The sequence below is a fragment of the Phoenix dactylifera genome, chromosome 5 (assembly GCF_051530095.1).
Source record: "Phoenix dactylifera cultivar Ajwa chromosome 5, Ajwa_hap1_PhDact_Kaust_v1.1, whole genome shotgun sequence".
Classification (NCBI taxonomy): domain Eukaryota; kingdom Viridiplantae; phylum Streptophyta; class Magnoliopsida; order Arecales; family Arecaceae; genus Phoenix; species Phoenix dactylifera.
In genome coordinates this window covers 16,958,210-16,975,310 of record NC_143194.1, presented here as the reverse complement: position 1 = coordinate 16,975,310, position 17,101 = coordinate 16,958,210, and the positions used below count along the sequence as shown (strand labels likewise).

The window sequence follows — 17,101 nt, the reverse complement described above, 5'->3', positions numbered from 1 at the left end:
AAGCTGATGAGCTTGATAGTTGGCTCAATAAATATTTACAAAATGAGCAGGCGTGAGCCTTGACTATGATCTTGAAATAGTTTTCACCAAGCTTAGGAGTGGCTAGCATGATCATGTTTTGCTCAATTAAGATTAATTTATGATCACGTAATCGATCAGTTGAAAACCACCTCTCTAGTAAGACTTCATATATAGCTTGAGTTTGGCTTCAACATTATAAGAGTTGAGCTTGAGCTTCATCCTAAAGCACAAATTTTATGTTAGCTCATTTTAAGCTTGATTTGGCTTTCATTTGAGCCTTGCTTAAGCATCATTTGACTCTCAAGAGGTTTATTGGTTACAGCTCAATTATGTTTATGCAATGTCCTTGAGAATGACAAATCAAAAGAACCTATAGTATGTTTGCATGGAGATGTTAGATTGAATATATACAGTTTTTTATATGTTAGTTTCGTTGTACTAGTATTGCCTTTATGGTTGAAAAACTGGAAACCAGAGGAAATCTTTGATATATAGAGGGAGTGTTCAAACCAGACAGATAGAAGTACAACCTCTTGCAAAAGCATCTGGAGGGAGAGAGGTTGAGGGAGAGAACAAGGGCATCAAGGAGGCCAAGGAAGAGAGCATGGACATTAGCGCTTCCATATCATTGAGACCTTATAGTTCATTGCAATAGAAGAGGTACTTGTTAGGGTCTTGAAACAAGAAGAACTGACTGTAGCATGAACCTAGGCTGCATTCTTTTGAAATACCACTCTAGGCTTCTTCGAGTGGTTGCTTTCGACCTAAATGATGAAACTTGAAAGACTATTTATTAAGGTGAGTAATTGAACTTTTCCATTGAGCTGATGGTGGCAGAAAGTGCTGCTGGATGATGTTGATCAAATTCTAGTCTTTAGAAAGGTTTCGATTAAATACTCTCTGAACCCTAACCAAATGGAAGTCGGGAAACCTCAACCCTTGCTAGAACAAGAAGACAAAAAGTTGGCTAGACCTGTTTTGAAAACTAATGTTGATGGGAGAGCAGTTAATTGAAGATGGTTGAAAATCATGCAGCTTAGCAAATTCCTTCACGCCTTCGAAACATGTTTTTCTTCCAAGTTTGGTGAAACTTGCAACTATTAAAACAAGTGTAAGGAGTGGGTCATTTTGCTACATGGTGTAAAACCACGCCTTCTTTGAAAGATATGGAGATAAGCAGGGTTGATAAATATTGATCTTTCTTTCTGTCTATTCCAACGCTAGGAACCAATATCTGGGTTTAAACTTCCTTTATTTAGGTTTGCGTGGAAAATACGATTTTTTGAGTTCATATTTGATGTTTAAATATAATATATTGTATTTTTTATATTAGATGGCCAAAGAATGGTGTAACTATATAATTCAAGTTAAATTAACTAAGAATAACATTGAAAATGTAAAATAATTATATTAAAATTTGAAAATACAACATACTTTCATCTGTTCAATTCCAAATCGAGTGTCGATGTCCTTCATGAACATCTAGGACAAGAAGACAATTGATAGCATGCTAAACCACGAGCATGATACTAATTTTTGGAATCTAGCATCTCGTTTATGTTTATATATTTTTATCCATAATTATATATTTAATAAAAAATAAAATACATGTCAAAAAGTTAAAAAAAGTTATATGATTGTGTAGATCTAACTAAGATCCAGGTATTTCCCTCTTTCTTTCATTTTTCATTGCAGTTACATCCCTTATTTTTCCAATTATACCCATTTATGGGATTTAAGAATAAAAGAAAACATAAAAGGAAGAAGGAAATACCTGGATTGGACCTCTTGCTCACCCTTCCGCTCTCTCCCTCTCTTTATCCTCACCTTCTCTTCTCTTTCTCCTCTCTTACCTTGAAATAGAGGGAGAAGAGGATGTCAGGCCCTTTCTCCCTCGATAACTAAGGTTCTGAATCATTATGGGTCCCTTACTAGGCTAAATCGCTTGAAACCGAGCAGTTCGACTTGGTAAAGACCATTGGGTGCAAACCTATATCAAGACCATGAGCCATCTTCATTCATGGTAGAGTACTAACTGTATTGGATAGTTCTGTCCGGCATTTTATACCTTAGTATCTTTCACCTTACTATAGGGGATCTTCATGTAGGGGAGGATAGGGTTTTTCCAAATATGCTATGAATCATGACATTTCTTTTGGAGAACAAGAAGATATAAATTTCATAGGTTCTTAGACACTTTCCCTTCAAGAGAGGTAATTTTGTATGCCTCAAGGTGATGATATTTTGGCATAGGACTTGTCACCTTTAAGTAAAATCTTGGCCTATCTACGATAAAGGTGCACCTAATTATCTTAAATTTTGTGCATAATTTAGTCTTTATGGCCTTCCTTTTGTTTTGTTAGAATTGTGAGGTGAATATTGGAGTTGTTTGTGGATTTAGAAGAATTGCTTCAATCAATCATGAAACTTTTGGTTGGAGGGACCTTTTTGTTCATAACTTGGAGATTTTTTTTGGTTCCATGTTCCATTCTCCAAATCCTTGAAGTTGCAGTGGGGGTAATCATGATGTTTGAATTGAGAGCAGAGGAGGAAGGAGTCTATGATGGGTAGGAATTAATTAATTATGCAGCATATACCAAAGGTTGGTCCCAATGATGACCATGGGAGGTAGCAAGACCCAACAACTATGATGAGTATATGTCGACAGTGGAAAACATTGAGGCTGGATGACTATACTTGTAGGAGGCAACAAGCCTCAACTATGAGCTTGGGATGACAGTGAGTGGTGGAGGTGGTTGCAACTAGGGACAAGGGTGGCAATGGAGCCTGCTAAGATTTGAGAAGGAAAGAAGAGAAAGTGGAAAGGAGGGGGAAAGGATTGGAGAGGGGAAGAGTAGAGGGGAGAGTAGATGGATGGAGATAGAGATAGTAAGGATCAGTTGAAGGAAGAGGCAAAAAAATTAGAGTGGAAGAAGGCGCAAGATGGGAAAAACATTGTCTGTAGCATTTTCTAGATGGATGACATGATTCCATCTTTCTAATTTTCGTATATTAGATAATTGTCAATGCACTTCGCTCTTGATGTTTGCATAATTCCTATCTTCCTCCAACTAAACCATGAAATACAATTACCTAACAGGGTAGATTCCAATGACTGAAACCCGAAACCAAACCAAGCTCGATGCATGCCTGATTCATGGACCAATTGGTCGACCTAGAAAGGTCAAGTTTGGGTTATGTTAAACCATATAATAGGTTTGCATCAAACTTGCCTCTCGAACCTCTATTTCACATCAAATCCTTTATCTGGTCATGTTTTGAAACTTCGGTTTCCTTATGTTAGCTATAATTATTTTGGTCTTGCCTTTTAAAGGAAAAGTTTCTTCGATGTGTTTGCACACATCCACTCAACAATTTATCCAGCCATACCATGTCAAGTCATGTGTAGCCTCATCAAAGGTCAGATCTAGGTTAAAGTCTACATTAGACTTTGTACCTAGTATATTATTTAATTTAAATCTGAGTTTTTCTTTCCTGTTAAAAATGAGTGACAATTTCTCTCTTTTGATTTCTCACATGGGAAGCATCTCCCCTTTGCCTATCAGTATATTTAGTTTTTCTGTTGGATCTCGGACACCTTTTTATAATATGAGAGGATACAGTTCAAGAGAGACACCATTTAATGTCGATAACATCTTCATGCAAGGAGCAACCAAAAATCAATTGAGAACCCTGAGCAATCCTTTGGTTTTGCATCCAAAGTTTTCAAAATTGTCAAAAAAAATTGTCCTATTTCTTTTAGTATATATACTCATTGTGCGACAAGTTCAAATGGTTCACATTCACATTGGGAAGCCTATTGGTGTTCATGATCATTGTATTTTGAGATAAGAGGCACCATATCACCTGCTCAAAATTTTGATTATAGGGCAAAGATTACATGCCATCAATAATTAAACTTGATACTCATTGTGCGACAAGTTCAAATGGTTCACATTCACATTGGGAAGCCTATTGGTGTTCATGATCATTGTATTTGACATCAAGAAGCACCATATCACCTGCTCAAAAATTTGATTATAGGGCAAAGATTACATGCCATCAATAATGAAACTTGTCTTTTACTTATATATGTTTTTAGTCATGCAATGATTTTGAAAATATTCAACAATTAGTTTTGCATGTTTTTAGAATAGCTTTTAAGAAAGCTAATTGAACTACATCTTGCATTGATTGGAATGTTACATTTAGTTTGTACTTCAGTTTACCATGTGATGGGAAAAATATTGAACACTTGACCTTGGACAAGACTAACCTTTCCATGACCTCGGCATAAGCCGACCTCGGATAACTTCAGCCCCAGTCGAGGAGCCGACCAACCGAGGAGAATAACTTTGCTTCCGATCGAGAAGCCAATCAGCCGAGGAGAACAGTCAACACGTGTTGATAAGGCTGATAGTCCTAACAACCTATAGCTCTGGTAGCTCGTAGTCATAGCAACACCACAGTCTACGTCCGACTAACACTACATGTCGCCCATGCAGACTGGCTCTTGCCCCGGAGCCATACTATCGGCCATTATCTAGCTATTAGTGCAAGCCACGTCAGCTTAGATAACGACAAAACTGCTCTCCTATATAAAGGGGCAACCTGGAAGACTTTAGGTACGCAACAAAAATGCAAGAATATACATGCAATATTATTCACAGAGAACCATCCTCTACTGAAGCTTTCTTCCTTCCATACTATTGCTTCTCTAGTTTGATTTAAGCATCGGAGGGTCCCCCGCCGAAAACTCTCCAACAAGCGGACTTTTTGCAGGCTACCTCCGGAGGAGCTCAACCACTGATGCCTCTGCAGCTTGTTCAGCTCGATTCCAGCCGACTTCAGGGTCGTTCGAGCTGCGCTACGACCTCGGTTCGGATTCAGCGGCAACAAATTAGCGCTAGAGGAAGGATCCTACCCTAGCTATATCGACATCTAATGAAGGAAAAAATCGCTGAGATGAGGTCACGAGGAGCCCACGGTGCATCGTACACCTCATAATGCCGTGATCCACTCTCAAGGGTTGCTACAAGGCCCAGAACCTTCTCTGCTGGAACAACTTGCCATGCCTGTGGACAATGAGTTGTTCATTCAACATATGCAGGGGTTGACTGTGGCAGTTCAGGGCCTGCAGCAAGCAGCAGCGTGGTCAGACCCGGTTCGACCGGAGTTTGGTCAACCCAGCCACCACCCTCAATCACCGGCGCACCACATGCGCTTGGTGAATCACCACTCTCAACACCAAGATTTGGAGTGGTCTCGCCAGAACTGACGTACTCAACAGAGTAGTCCTAACCTGGATGGAAAACGACGTACTCGAAGCCCCCATTTCGGCAGGGACTCCATCTAGAGCCTTTCGACTCCACCTTATGGAGCCTCCGCCCCAGCGAGATGTCGACCTCGATAGAAGAATTGAGGAATGGGCCGACAGATCTAGGTCCTTAGAGGACAGGCTCTGGGGGCAAACAATGACCTCGACTTCTCCTCGGAGCCTTTTTTTTGGGGGCAGATTATGAAGGAATTGATCCCACCTCGGTTTAAGATGCCCCACGTGGAGTTGTACGATGGCACCACCGATCTCCTGGATCACCAGGAGAGCTTCAAGGCTCATGATACTGCATAGAGCCATTGATGTCGTGTTGTGCAAGGCATTTTCAGCGACCCTTAGCAAGGCGGCTCGGTTCTGATTCTTCGGACTTCGATCTGATTCCATCCATTCCTTCGAGTACTTTGCCCGCCTCTTCATGGCACACTTCGTCTCCAGCCAGAGATGGTGTCGCAGTTCTGATGCACTGCTTGACATCAAGCAGCAAGAGAAAGAGTCCTTCAGAGATTGATGGCTGCTTTAATATGGCGACACTAGAGGTCCGCGACCTAAACCAGTCGGTCGCGATGTTGGCAATGAAGAGCGGCCTCTGAGCATCGCGCTTTCTTTTATCCTTGGAGAAGCATTTTCTAGCGGACTTCGCCAAAATGCTGGCGCATGCAAACAAGTATGCGAATGCGGAGGAAGCCATGGCCTCCTATCATGAGTTTGCTAGCGGGAGACTTTTTTGAGGGGCCAAGAGGGGATGCGAAGAGCATAAGGAGCCAAGGGCTGCCTCACCTGGCATGAGAGGGGCTCCCGGTGACTCAGGAACCCTCGGAACTTTGGCAAGTCCACCTCGCTCTCCGCCTTAAGGACTCAAATCCTCACGAAGATTGAGGGTCAAGGCTATCTCCGCCCTCCATGTTCGATGAGGAGCCCGACGGTCTAAAAGAAGTACTGTCGCTTCTACCAAGACAGCGGCCAGAACATCGAGTGCATCCAGATCAAGGATGAAATCGAGGTGCTCATTAGGCGTAGGCGACTTGACCAGTACGTGCGTGCTTGGCAGGACCAAGGTGCGCCTGCTTCGGCCGCTGATCCACCGCCCCTGAAGCCGATCGGTAATCGTCCGATAGCAGGCGTCATCAACACCATCGTTAGTGGACCTCCCGAGGTCCCAAGCACCTCGAGCAACAAAGCTCCCCAAGAGGCCAAAGTTGCCTTGAAGAGACGACATGCGGGGGATGTCATCACCTTCTCCGACAATGACCTGGAAGGAGTACAGACTCCTAAAGACGTAGTCATTTCTCTTAAAAATATGATGTAAAGAGAATACTTGTTGATAATGGATGCTCGGCCGATGTATTATTTTACGATGCTCTCCAAAGAATGAGGCTAGTCGTACAGCTCTGAAAGGTCAACACTCCTCTGGTTGGCTTCTCAGAAGACTTTGTTTCGATAGGAGTAATCAATCTACTAGTCACCGCGGGACAAGGACCGCAAAGTAACACTTTGTGGTTAAACTTTCTCGTGGTTCGTGTTTCCTCGGCCTACAATGTAATCTTGGGCCGACCTAGTCTGAATGCTTTCATGTGATTCCCCACAAGTAGCGGAGTGGAGAAATCCGTGGTGACCAGATGATAGCTTATTAATGCTATATGGCCGCCCTTAGAGGAAAAAAACCGGTAGAGGCTCCGCCAATAGAAGGGCTCGACACAAGGGACGAGCTCAAGGAGCAATGAGGAGAACCAGCCGAAGAGCTGGTGAGGAGGAAAGATGCCAGAAGCCGATCTACTACACAATTCGGATTCTGTGCGACGCCGAAATGAAATACTCCAAACTGGAGAAGATGATCTACGCCCTCATCGTTTCAGCTCGAAAGCTTTGGCCGTATTTCTAAGCCCACTCAATCACAGTCCTGACGGATCAACTGATGAGAGATTCTGCAGAAGCCTAAAAACGAAGATTGACTGGCAAAGTGGGCAGTAGAGCTCGGAGAGTTCCACCTCGAATATCGATCTCGGCCGTCTATCAAGGCGCAGGCACGAGCAGATTTTCTGGTGGAATGCATCATCCCAGATGAAAACCTTGTCAAGCTCCCTAGAAAGAAAACCACCGAGCGACCATGGATCCTGCATTTAGATGGGTCGTCGGCCCGGACGGCAGCAGGGCTGGACTTATTCTCACCAGTCTGGACGGAGTAATCATGGAGTATGCCCTACGGTTCGAGTTCTCGGCCTCAAATAACGAGACTGAGTATGAGGCGCTCATCACCGAACTAAATCTTTCTAAGGAGCTTGGAGTCCAGCAATTGAAGGTCTTCGGTGAATTACAACTGGTCGTCGGTGACTTGCAACTGGTCGTCGGCCTGGTACGAGGAGAATTCGAGGCTTGAAGACTGTCGATGATTCAATATCTACAAAAGGTAAAGGGCATCACCTTAGCTTTTTGTAGTTTTGACATACAACAGGTCCCTTAGACGGAGAATGCAAGAGCCAACCTACGTCAAGATTAGCCACCTCGGAGACTGTCGAGCTGACCAAGTCCACCTACCTCGAAGTCTTGGTGGTACCAAGCATCGATGAGCTTAAGGCTGTACTGAACACCACCATCGAGCTGAACAGGATAGATCCTCTCATTGACTTCTTGAAGAACGACGTGTCTGCAGATCGGGCTGGAGCCTATCGGATAAAGCGCCAAGCCTCGCACTACATCCTCCCCGACGACAAGTTATACCGGAGATCGTTCTCGCTGCCACTCAACTGCCTCCATCCGACCGAGGCAGACTATGACTCTGGGAGGTGCATGAGAAAATTTGTGGCAATCACCTAGGAGACAGGTCCATGGCCTACAAAATTTTGCGGCAAGGATACTACTGGCTAGCCCTACAGAAGGACGCGGCCAACTTCATTAAGAGGTGTGATTGATGTCAATGCCATGCAAACATCCAACAACGACTAGTCGTGCTGTTGACGCCGATCAGTGTTCCTTGGCCATTTGCATAATGGGGAACTGACATCCTCGGACCCTTTCCACTGGCAATAGGGCAACGCTAGTTCCTCTTTGTGGCAGTGAATTACTTCATAAAGTGGGCAAATGCTAAGCCAGTGGCCTGGATTATTGAGGCCAAGGCCCGAGACTTCGTCTGGAAGGCCATAATTTGCTGGTTCAGACTCTCTCGAGTGATCTTTACAGACAACGGGCGCCAATTCGACAATGCCCAATTCAAGTTCTGCTCCAAACACGGGATCAACCGTCGGTTCACCTTGGTAACACACCCGTAGACCAACGAAGAGGCTGTGGTGACCAACCGGACTATCCTATGGGGCTAAAGGCAAGACTACTAAGCAAAAGGGCTATGGGACCAAGAGTTGTACAGTGTCCTATGGGCATACCGCACGACACATCGGATCTCCAATAGGGAGACGCCCTTCAACCTCGCCTTTGGAATGGAGGCAATGATCCTACTGGAGATCGGGCTTCCATCACACCATGTAGAAAGCTTCGATGACCAGACGAACTTAGATTAGCTCCGGGCAAACCTCAATCTCCTGGAAGAAATTAGGAGGGAGCAAGCTCGAGTCTGCTTGGCGACGTACCAGAGAAAAGCGGCCAGGTACTCCAACTCCAAGGTCAAGGGCATGCTCTTCCGACTTGGCGACTTCGTCTTCAGGAAGTGCGAAGCTCAGCCAAAGGAGCTCGAAAAGTTGAGCCCGAACTAGGAAGGACCATTTTGGATAACTAAAACAATGCGACGAGGGACATACAAGCTGGAGCACCTCAATGATGCTCCAATTCCACGAACTTGAAACTCTGACAACCTTCGTTTAATAGAAATCCTCTTGTCGTTTTTATCTTTCAGATCGAACGACCATAGTGACCGTATTCGACTTAGGACACCCTAGAGACGCCCAGACCCCAATAAAGGAGACCCTCAGGGAAGCTTGGGGCCTCCTTAAACCAAGCTCGCTCGAAATCCCTCTAAGAGCGATAACTCTAAAGATGGCCGACAAGGAAGACAACTTAGGGGCCGATTTGGGACCTCCTCAAGATCGAGCCGACTTGAAATTTCTCTAGGATCATAGCCCAGAGATGCCTCTAGGACCGTAGTCCAAAAATCTACAAGACCGAGCCCATTCGAAATTTCTGTAGAACCATAGTCTAGAGGTGCCTCTGGAATCATAGTCTAGAGATGAAAGGAGACACATCGGGCTGACCTAGAACCTCCTCAAGACCGAATCCACTCGGAATTTCTTTAGGACCATAGTTTTAGAGATGCCTCTGGGACTGTAGTCTAGAGTGAAATGACACACCTCGGACCGATCTGGGACCACCTCAAGACCAAGCCCACTCGGAATTTCTCTGGAACCATAGTCCAAAGATGCCTAATGAAAGGAGACACCCCAAGCCAACCTAGGACCTCCTCAAGTCTGAGCCCACTTGGAATTTCTCTGGGACCATAGTCCAGATATGCCTCTGGGATTGTAGTCCATAGGTGAAAGGAGACACCCCGGGCCGACCTGGGACCTCAAGAGCGAGCCCACTCGAAATTTCTTTAGGACCGTAGTCCAGGGATGCCTTTAGGACCATAGTCCAGAGATGATCAACAAAGGAGACACTCTGGGCCGACCTGAGACTTCTTTTAACCAAGTTTAGAATTTCTCAGAAGCCGAACTCTAGAAAGATTGATCGTGGAGCCTATGACAAGCTAAAGCTCTTCACGGAGAAGGTTCGGTGCAACAACCCGAACTCAAACCAAGAAACGAACAACACAAGTAAAGATTGAAGTCAGTTACTTTAGAAAATTCTTTGCTTTTATTATTTTTTAGTACATACATTGACCTCGGCAGAAGCCGAGCAAAAAGATCTACAAGACAATGTCGAAGCTTGGGGCAACGACTTGAACTCAAACAAAAGGCAAACAACGAAGACAAAAATAGAAGCGTTGGAATTGTTCCAACCCATTGAAAGGAGTTTCAATGATATTGTGATAGCTCACTACCAGACAGAATAGAACCTATAGGGTCACACACAATAGAGGATCTGATCGATCTGATGGTTGAATTGCGATTTAGAGTCGCAATAGTTCTTGATTATCAATTTATTTGATAATTGGTTTAACCCACTAAGAGTTATTGAGTTGAAGAAGGAATAATTGCAATTGGATTGCAATTTGATTGAATTAATTGGACTTAATTAATTGGGCTCAATCTTATTAGATAAGGTTCAAGAGTCCTACTTGGAGTAGGACTCCTAGAGTCCTAATTAGATTAGGACTTCAAATTATTAGAGTCCTACTTGGAGTAGGATTCCTAAAGTCCTAATTGGATTAGGACTAAAATTATATGAATCCTACTTGGATTAGGATTTCTAAAGTCCTAATTAATTTTGGTCTAATAGATGAAGATGACTTCTAATTGGATTAGGATTGAATAGTTCAATTGAGTCATGATCCAATTGGGTCCTAATTGGATTAGGACTCTTATGGATAAAGACTCCACATGGCACCTAATCCTCTTTAGAAGAGGCTTAAAACATCCAAATGAAATTAGCCCACGCCCCAACTTAATTTGGATTAGGATGGGGCGTGCATGATCAAAAAGGAAAAAGAGGGGCGTGTACCCCTCCTAATTTGATCCAAGGGCTGATGAGGGGCTTGGGGGCATGGCTCCTCCTAATTTTTAGGAGTCCACACCTAGGGCATCATAAGAAAGAAAAGAATAAAAAGGGGCTGGCCCCTTTTGGTTCTTGGTTCCTTTTCATGCTTGGCGGCCTCCTCTCCTCTTCTTCTTCCATCCACAAGGGAAAAGAAAAGGGAAGCAAGATTGGAGTCTTCTTCCTCCTCTTCATCAACCACATGGAAGAACACAGAGAGGAAGGTGTTCCACTCTTCTCTCCTCCTTCCTTCTTCCATGGCAAAGGAAAGAAAAGAATGTGTTTCTTCCTTCTCCTTCCTCCTCTTGAGAGCAAACAAGAGTTGATTGCTTAGAGGAGTTCCAACCATTAAAAGGGATCTCTGCAAGGGAGCTAGCACCCCGGTGAGATCACGACCTTGATCGATCCAGATCTTCGTGTGGATACCCGTAGAGGCCGGACACTTGTGCGGCTTCAAGCGAACCCGACTTCTACGATCATCAGATTGCGGTGAAGATCTACCCGCTCAAAGGTAAAGATATGATCTTTACTATTGCTATTGTTATAGTTATTAAATTAATCAAGTTTTTAATTTTAATCTTTCCTTTGAATTCATAATTTTCTGAGTTTGTGAACTCAGAATTTTTTTGAATTCTACCTTTCCTGGGACGTTCATGTGATGAACGATCTCGCGCGTGTGTTTCCGCTGCGATCGTCGCAACGCGTGCGGGAGTAACCCGACAAAAGAATATTGGTGAATATCCTTTGTTGATGCAGTGTGTAATATGGTGTGTACTAGACACATCCTTGGTTGATATTGGTTGAACACTTGATATTTCAAACCTTGATTTCACCACATGCATGATTTGTTGGCCCTTTTTTCAGTTTTTCACTTTCGGTTGTTACTGTTCACGTAGCTTTAGCTTTATAATGGCATTTATTTTGCCAGAAATTTGAAAATGTTGTTTAGAAATATTTAATATACTGGTATGTTATACCACTTATTGAAAAGTACATTGACTAAGGCCTTGTTTGGAGGAGCTTTTGGAGGACCAAAAAGCATTTTCTGGTCCTCCAAAAGTACTTTTAGATAAAAAATGGTGTTTGGTAAAATTTTCGAAAAGCTGTTTCAACTTTTGCGGAAAGCTGAAAACAGCTTTTGGGGAGAAGCTCCAATTTGGAGCTTTTCGAAAATATTGTTTTCAGTTTTATTGGGAAGCTGTTTTTTGAACCAAAATACCCCCATTTAAATCACACTTTTTTCCCCAAAATCCTTATCCTGCCTCTTCCTTTCTCCCTTTCCCTCTCAATCTTCTTCTTCCTTTCTCTCTATTTGTTAGAAAGATAAATGGTCATTAGAAGGATGAAAAATTAATTTACACTAATAATTATAATATTTTATATATTTATTATTGTATTATACTATAAATATAATATTATATTACATTATATCATAATACATTGATATGTTATTTAAATAATTTAATATTATATTAAATTATTATTCTATAATACATAATGTTATAGTACTATATTATAATAATATTATATTACATTATATTAATATTATACTATATCATATATTTATGTATTAATACATATTATATTTTATTATGCTCTGTTATATAATACTGGTAATGTCCTTTATGGTCATTTATTTTGTCACACAAAAGTACTTTCTCAGTTTGTTTACCAAACACATGTTAAAGTGTCACAGCACTTTAGAAATATAGTTACCAAACAGCAAACAGCATTTTATAAACACTCTGCTTTAAACAGCTCTACTTCTAACAGCTTTACTTCCAAAAGCTCTGCTACTAACAGCTCCCCCAAACAGGGCCTAAGTATTATCAGTAGTTAGAAATATTTAACATACTAGTGGTAACATTTTGATGACAACACTGTGGATACCTCTTATTGTATTGCTTTGCATATAATAAAACACCATTGCCTTATTTATTGTAAAAGTAATTTTATACTGTCAACAATTTATAATATTATGTATGGCATCCTGGTATACAACTGTTATGTTATTTGATCAACAGTTCGGAGGGGTCCAAAAACCATTGGGTTGATCATTATTTAGAGTAATTGTTTGTTGGTAATCTATAAAATCAAATAATAGCATATTGTTAGGTGTTAGGTATGGGGATAGTGAGAGTTGATCCTGAGTACCAATCCTAATGTGGGGGCCTCAATCAGAAAATCTATTGATAGGAAACGTAACTTTAGGAGATCCTAATTTACGACTTTGAAATACTAATAAACTAAAAATTAGAAATTCTGCACTTCCCATGTTTATTATACTCAAGTGGACCTGAAATAGTCTCTGACATGATGTCATGTTTTGTTTTTACTGGTGGCATTTAAATTCATTGCATGTGGCTTAAGGTGTACTTCATGATTGGTTTAACGGATTTAATGTATAACTGAATTTTGTCTCCATCTGCATGTAACGCACAGGGTTGAAACAGATCATGTGTGCTACTTTGAGCAGTGCTAGCATGATTCATATATTAAAGTCAAATGCAACTTCTGATATGTTACTGTTACCCGTTTTCCTCTGAATGCTGATGTGAAAAAGGCCAAGCATCCATTGTCACATAAAGTAATGGAGTTATTCTATGCTTAACAAATGACATTTCATTGACCAACCATGAACACCAATCAAGCACCTAATAGGAACTTGATAATTTTGTGAACCAACTCTCACCATTTGCATGATTTGTCAGGCTGAAGGAAAGAAAAGGATGAAAGCAATTGGCAAGGTTGAAGTACCACAAGAAGCCTTTATGGCTGTTTTGAGACTAGAAAAGGAAGTGATATGATATCCTGTGTAATCAAAATCAATCAAAGAGCCAAAATAATTGTCTGTTGCTAGCAACTTTTCTCGCCATCATGTGCTCAAGAGATATCCAAGTTCTATAAGAAGAGCAATGCAGGCTTCATAATTTACCCGTCATTCTTCTTCCCATATGCTTGCAGCTAATGGACATTAAAGGCCCCGAGTTGCTCGCTTGTTGATTTTTCCACTTCTATCAATTGCTTGCACCTAAACAGTCTTTTGCTTGGCCAGAATGCTGACTTGTACGTCCAAAATACACTCAGAAGGACAAAATGAAGCATTTATTAATTTATATGCAGCATTCATTCCACAGCTTAGGGGGTATGAGCAGGAAAAAATCTTCAAATTTTTCTTACATAAAATGATTTGTAAATCTCTGAGATTGATCCAATCAATATGCACTTTTATTTGAATAAGAGTCAGATTCTATTAGCTTTCCATAATGTAGTAGAGTATTTATTATTATCATATTGATTGCTTGAATAAGTGTCGGATTCTATTATGTTCTCATTTCTCATATCAAGGATCAAGAAGATCCTTCTCACACCCCAACTTGAATGCACAAGCTAGAGACATGGCAACGTCTTAGAGCTTTTAGAGCTATGCCCAATGAACACAATGAACATGGAAGGTTTCAACCTGTAATCCAGTCCTAACAACATTCCTGAATCATACAGGCAGGGTATAATTATCAGAGTTCTCGACGGTCTCCTGTACTTATTCAAAATACATGTAAAACTATTCATGGACCATGAACAGCATTCCCATGTACTTTCAGACACAGTAGGCCCCAAATTTGTTCACTGCCAAACAAGCCGGCGGCGGAAGAAACTTTTCACATCTCGGTACCAAAATTAAAATAAGCAAGTATTGCGTCCACAAGTCAATCGGTCTTGCTTTTTATCACACGCTCAAAGCTCTAACTTGCCGAAGCCTAAGGCTGCATTTAGTTGTGGGATAAATTTTGGAGGTGATGAGAAAAATACTGAACACCTCGTCCTCGGACCAGACTGACTTCGACAACATTGGTATAAATTGAGGTAGGTTACTTTTGCCCCAGCCGAGGAGCCAACCGACCGAGGAGCTAGTCAATCGAGATGAGCAACTTCATCTCCAGGAGCCAATCGTATTGATCCTAAAGGGATGATTTTGATGATACAAAATAGCTGAGTAAAATGTTGACTAATTTATTACTTTGAGTTTAATTGATTAATTTCAAAAAAATAAGAAGAAAGCCTTCAACTACTCTAAAAAGCAGATCATTTATCTGGAGCTCTACATCAAGAAGATAAACTACAAAAAAGCTATAAAAATATTTTTTGAAAGCTCACATACAAGATAGAGAGAGCTTTTTTAAAAATCGATTCAAGCTTGCAACAAGTTGACTTTGACACACTATCGCTATCTGATACGCCTTCAGAATCGACTCCAGCAGATAGCGAGTCGATTGCATAACAGTCTCAAAAGACAAACAAAAAGCTAAAAAATTTATCACATTGACAAGTCGACCCATAAAGCACATGAGCCAACTCCAGTTTAGCCAAAGTCGACCCCTAAATGGCCACAGCGAAAGGATAGAGAGCTGAAAGATTTGTCGCACTGGTGAGTCGACCCATTGGAACCACGAGCCGACTCTAGACAAACAAGGGTCGACCCTAGAAACAGACGAGTCGACCCTTGAACGACCACATTAAGGAGACAAAAAGCAGTGAAACTTAGTCCATTGAAGAGTCGATCTTTGATAACAACGAGTCGACCCCAGTCAGCTGACGAGTCGACCTTAAACTAAGAAAGCCGACTCCACAATGGCCACAGTAAAAAGACCAAGCACAGCAAAAGCTACAACAAGTTCGAGCCGACTCCTGAAGATCACGAGTCAACTCCTAAAAATGGTGAGTCGACCCCTCTACGCTTACAATACGGCTAGAAAAGTGCGAGTTTTCTTGTGAATCAAAACGGCTATTTTTATCTCACAACGACTCTATTACCTATCTAGTGGCTAGAAAAGTGTTCCAACCATCTCCAAAGAGTATAAATGCATAGGAACACAAAAAAAGGAAGGGCTTAACTAGTATAAAGACGAATCCACTAAAGTAGTGTAGGAACAGTCTGGGCAATCGGCCGTCGTGAATGCAACTAGCCATAGTGGCAGCTCTGCATCCGACGCATGGTCAGTACCATATGCCGCCCATGCCGAAGTCATACTACTAGTGACTAGTGCACATCACACCAACCCAGGTAACGACAAAATTGACACCCCTATATAAAGGGGCAATCCAAGGGGTCTCAAGTATGTGATATCATGCAGATAAATCACAGAGAACCACTCTTTGCTGAAATTTCTTTCTTCCATACTGTTGCCTCTCTATCCTGACTTACGTATCGAAGGGTCCTTCGTCGGAAAGTCTCCAAGGAGTGGACTTCTTGCAGGCCTCTGGAGGAAGCCAGCTACAGGCACACCTTAGCCACCTTGCTCGGCTCGGTACCCGGCGACCTCAAAGTCATCTCGGGTTACGCTTCGACCTCTATCCAAATTTAGCGGCAATAGATTAGCGCTAGCGGAAGGACACTCCCCAACGGCATTGATATCTAACAAAGGAATAAATTGCCAATATGAGGTCACGAGGATCTCGCAGTACATCGCTTGCTTCGCAACGCTGTGCTCAGACCTTCCGAGGATAGTTGGAAAGCCCAAAACCTGCTCTGCCAAAAAAAACCCGTGCCTGTGGACAACAAGCAGTCCCTTGCTCATTCAACAGGTGTAGGCACTGACCGCAGTGGTCCAAAGTCTACAGCAGGCAGCTACATGACCAGACCAGGTCCAGTTAGAGTCCGATTAGCCCAGTCACCACTCTTAGTCGCCAGCGCACCACATGTGTCGGGTTAGCCACCACTCTCGGGGTCGGAACCTCAAGAGGTCTCGCTAGAGTTGACACACTCATCGAAGCAGTCCTAATTGAGATGGGAAATGGGTCACTCTAAGCCCCCATTCTGGCAAGGACACTACTTCAAGCCTCCTACCTCCTGGCCATGTGGAGCCCCCGCCCTAGCAGGATGCCGACCTCGATAGGAGAATCAAGGAAATGGGTCAACCGATTTAGGCCCTCATGGTACAAACTCTAAGAGCGAACAACGACCTCAACTTTTCTTCGATCTCCCCTACTCTCGGTAGGTCTTGAATGAATAGATCCCACCTCAGTTCAATATGCCCCAAGTAAAGTTGTGTGACGACATCACCAACACTCTAGATCACTTGGAGAGCTTCAATGCTCACATGATGCTACATG

The 17,101-nt window shown here is 42.3% G+C and overlaps 1 protein-coding gene across 9 annotated transcripts in view; it reads left to right on the top strand.

The window, feature by feature from the left end:
• The window catches only part of LOC103695786 (Small GTP-binding protein), a 117,288-nt gene extending 103,036 nt beyond the window's left edge, over positions 1 to 14,252 (top strand). For all 9 annotated transcript variants that reach the window (XR_005507009.3, XM_039116095.3, XM_039116096.3 and 6 more), the window contains one exon: positions 13,702 to 14,252. Coding sequence is in view for 7 of the 9 variants with exons in the window: in XM_039116095.3 (XP_038972023.1) it covers positions 13,702 to 13,797 (96 nt within the window). In the remaining 2 variants the exon portion in view is untranslated. The remainder of the gene's footprint in view (positions 1 to 13,701) is intronic.
• Positions 14,253 to 17,101: the final 2,849 nt, after the last annotated feature.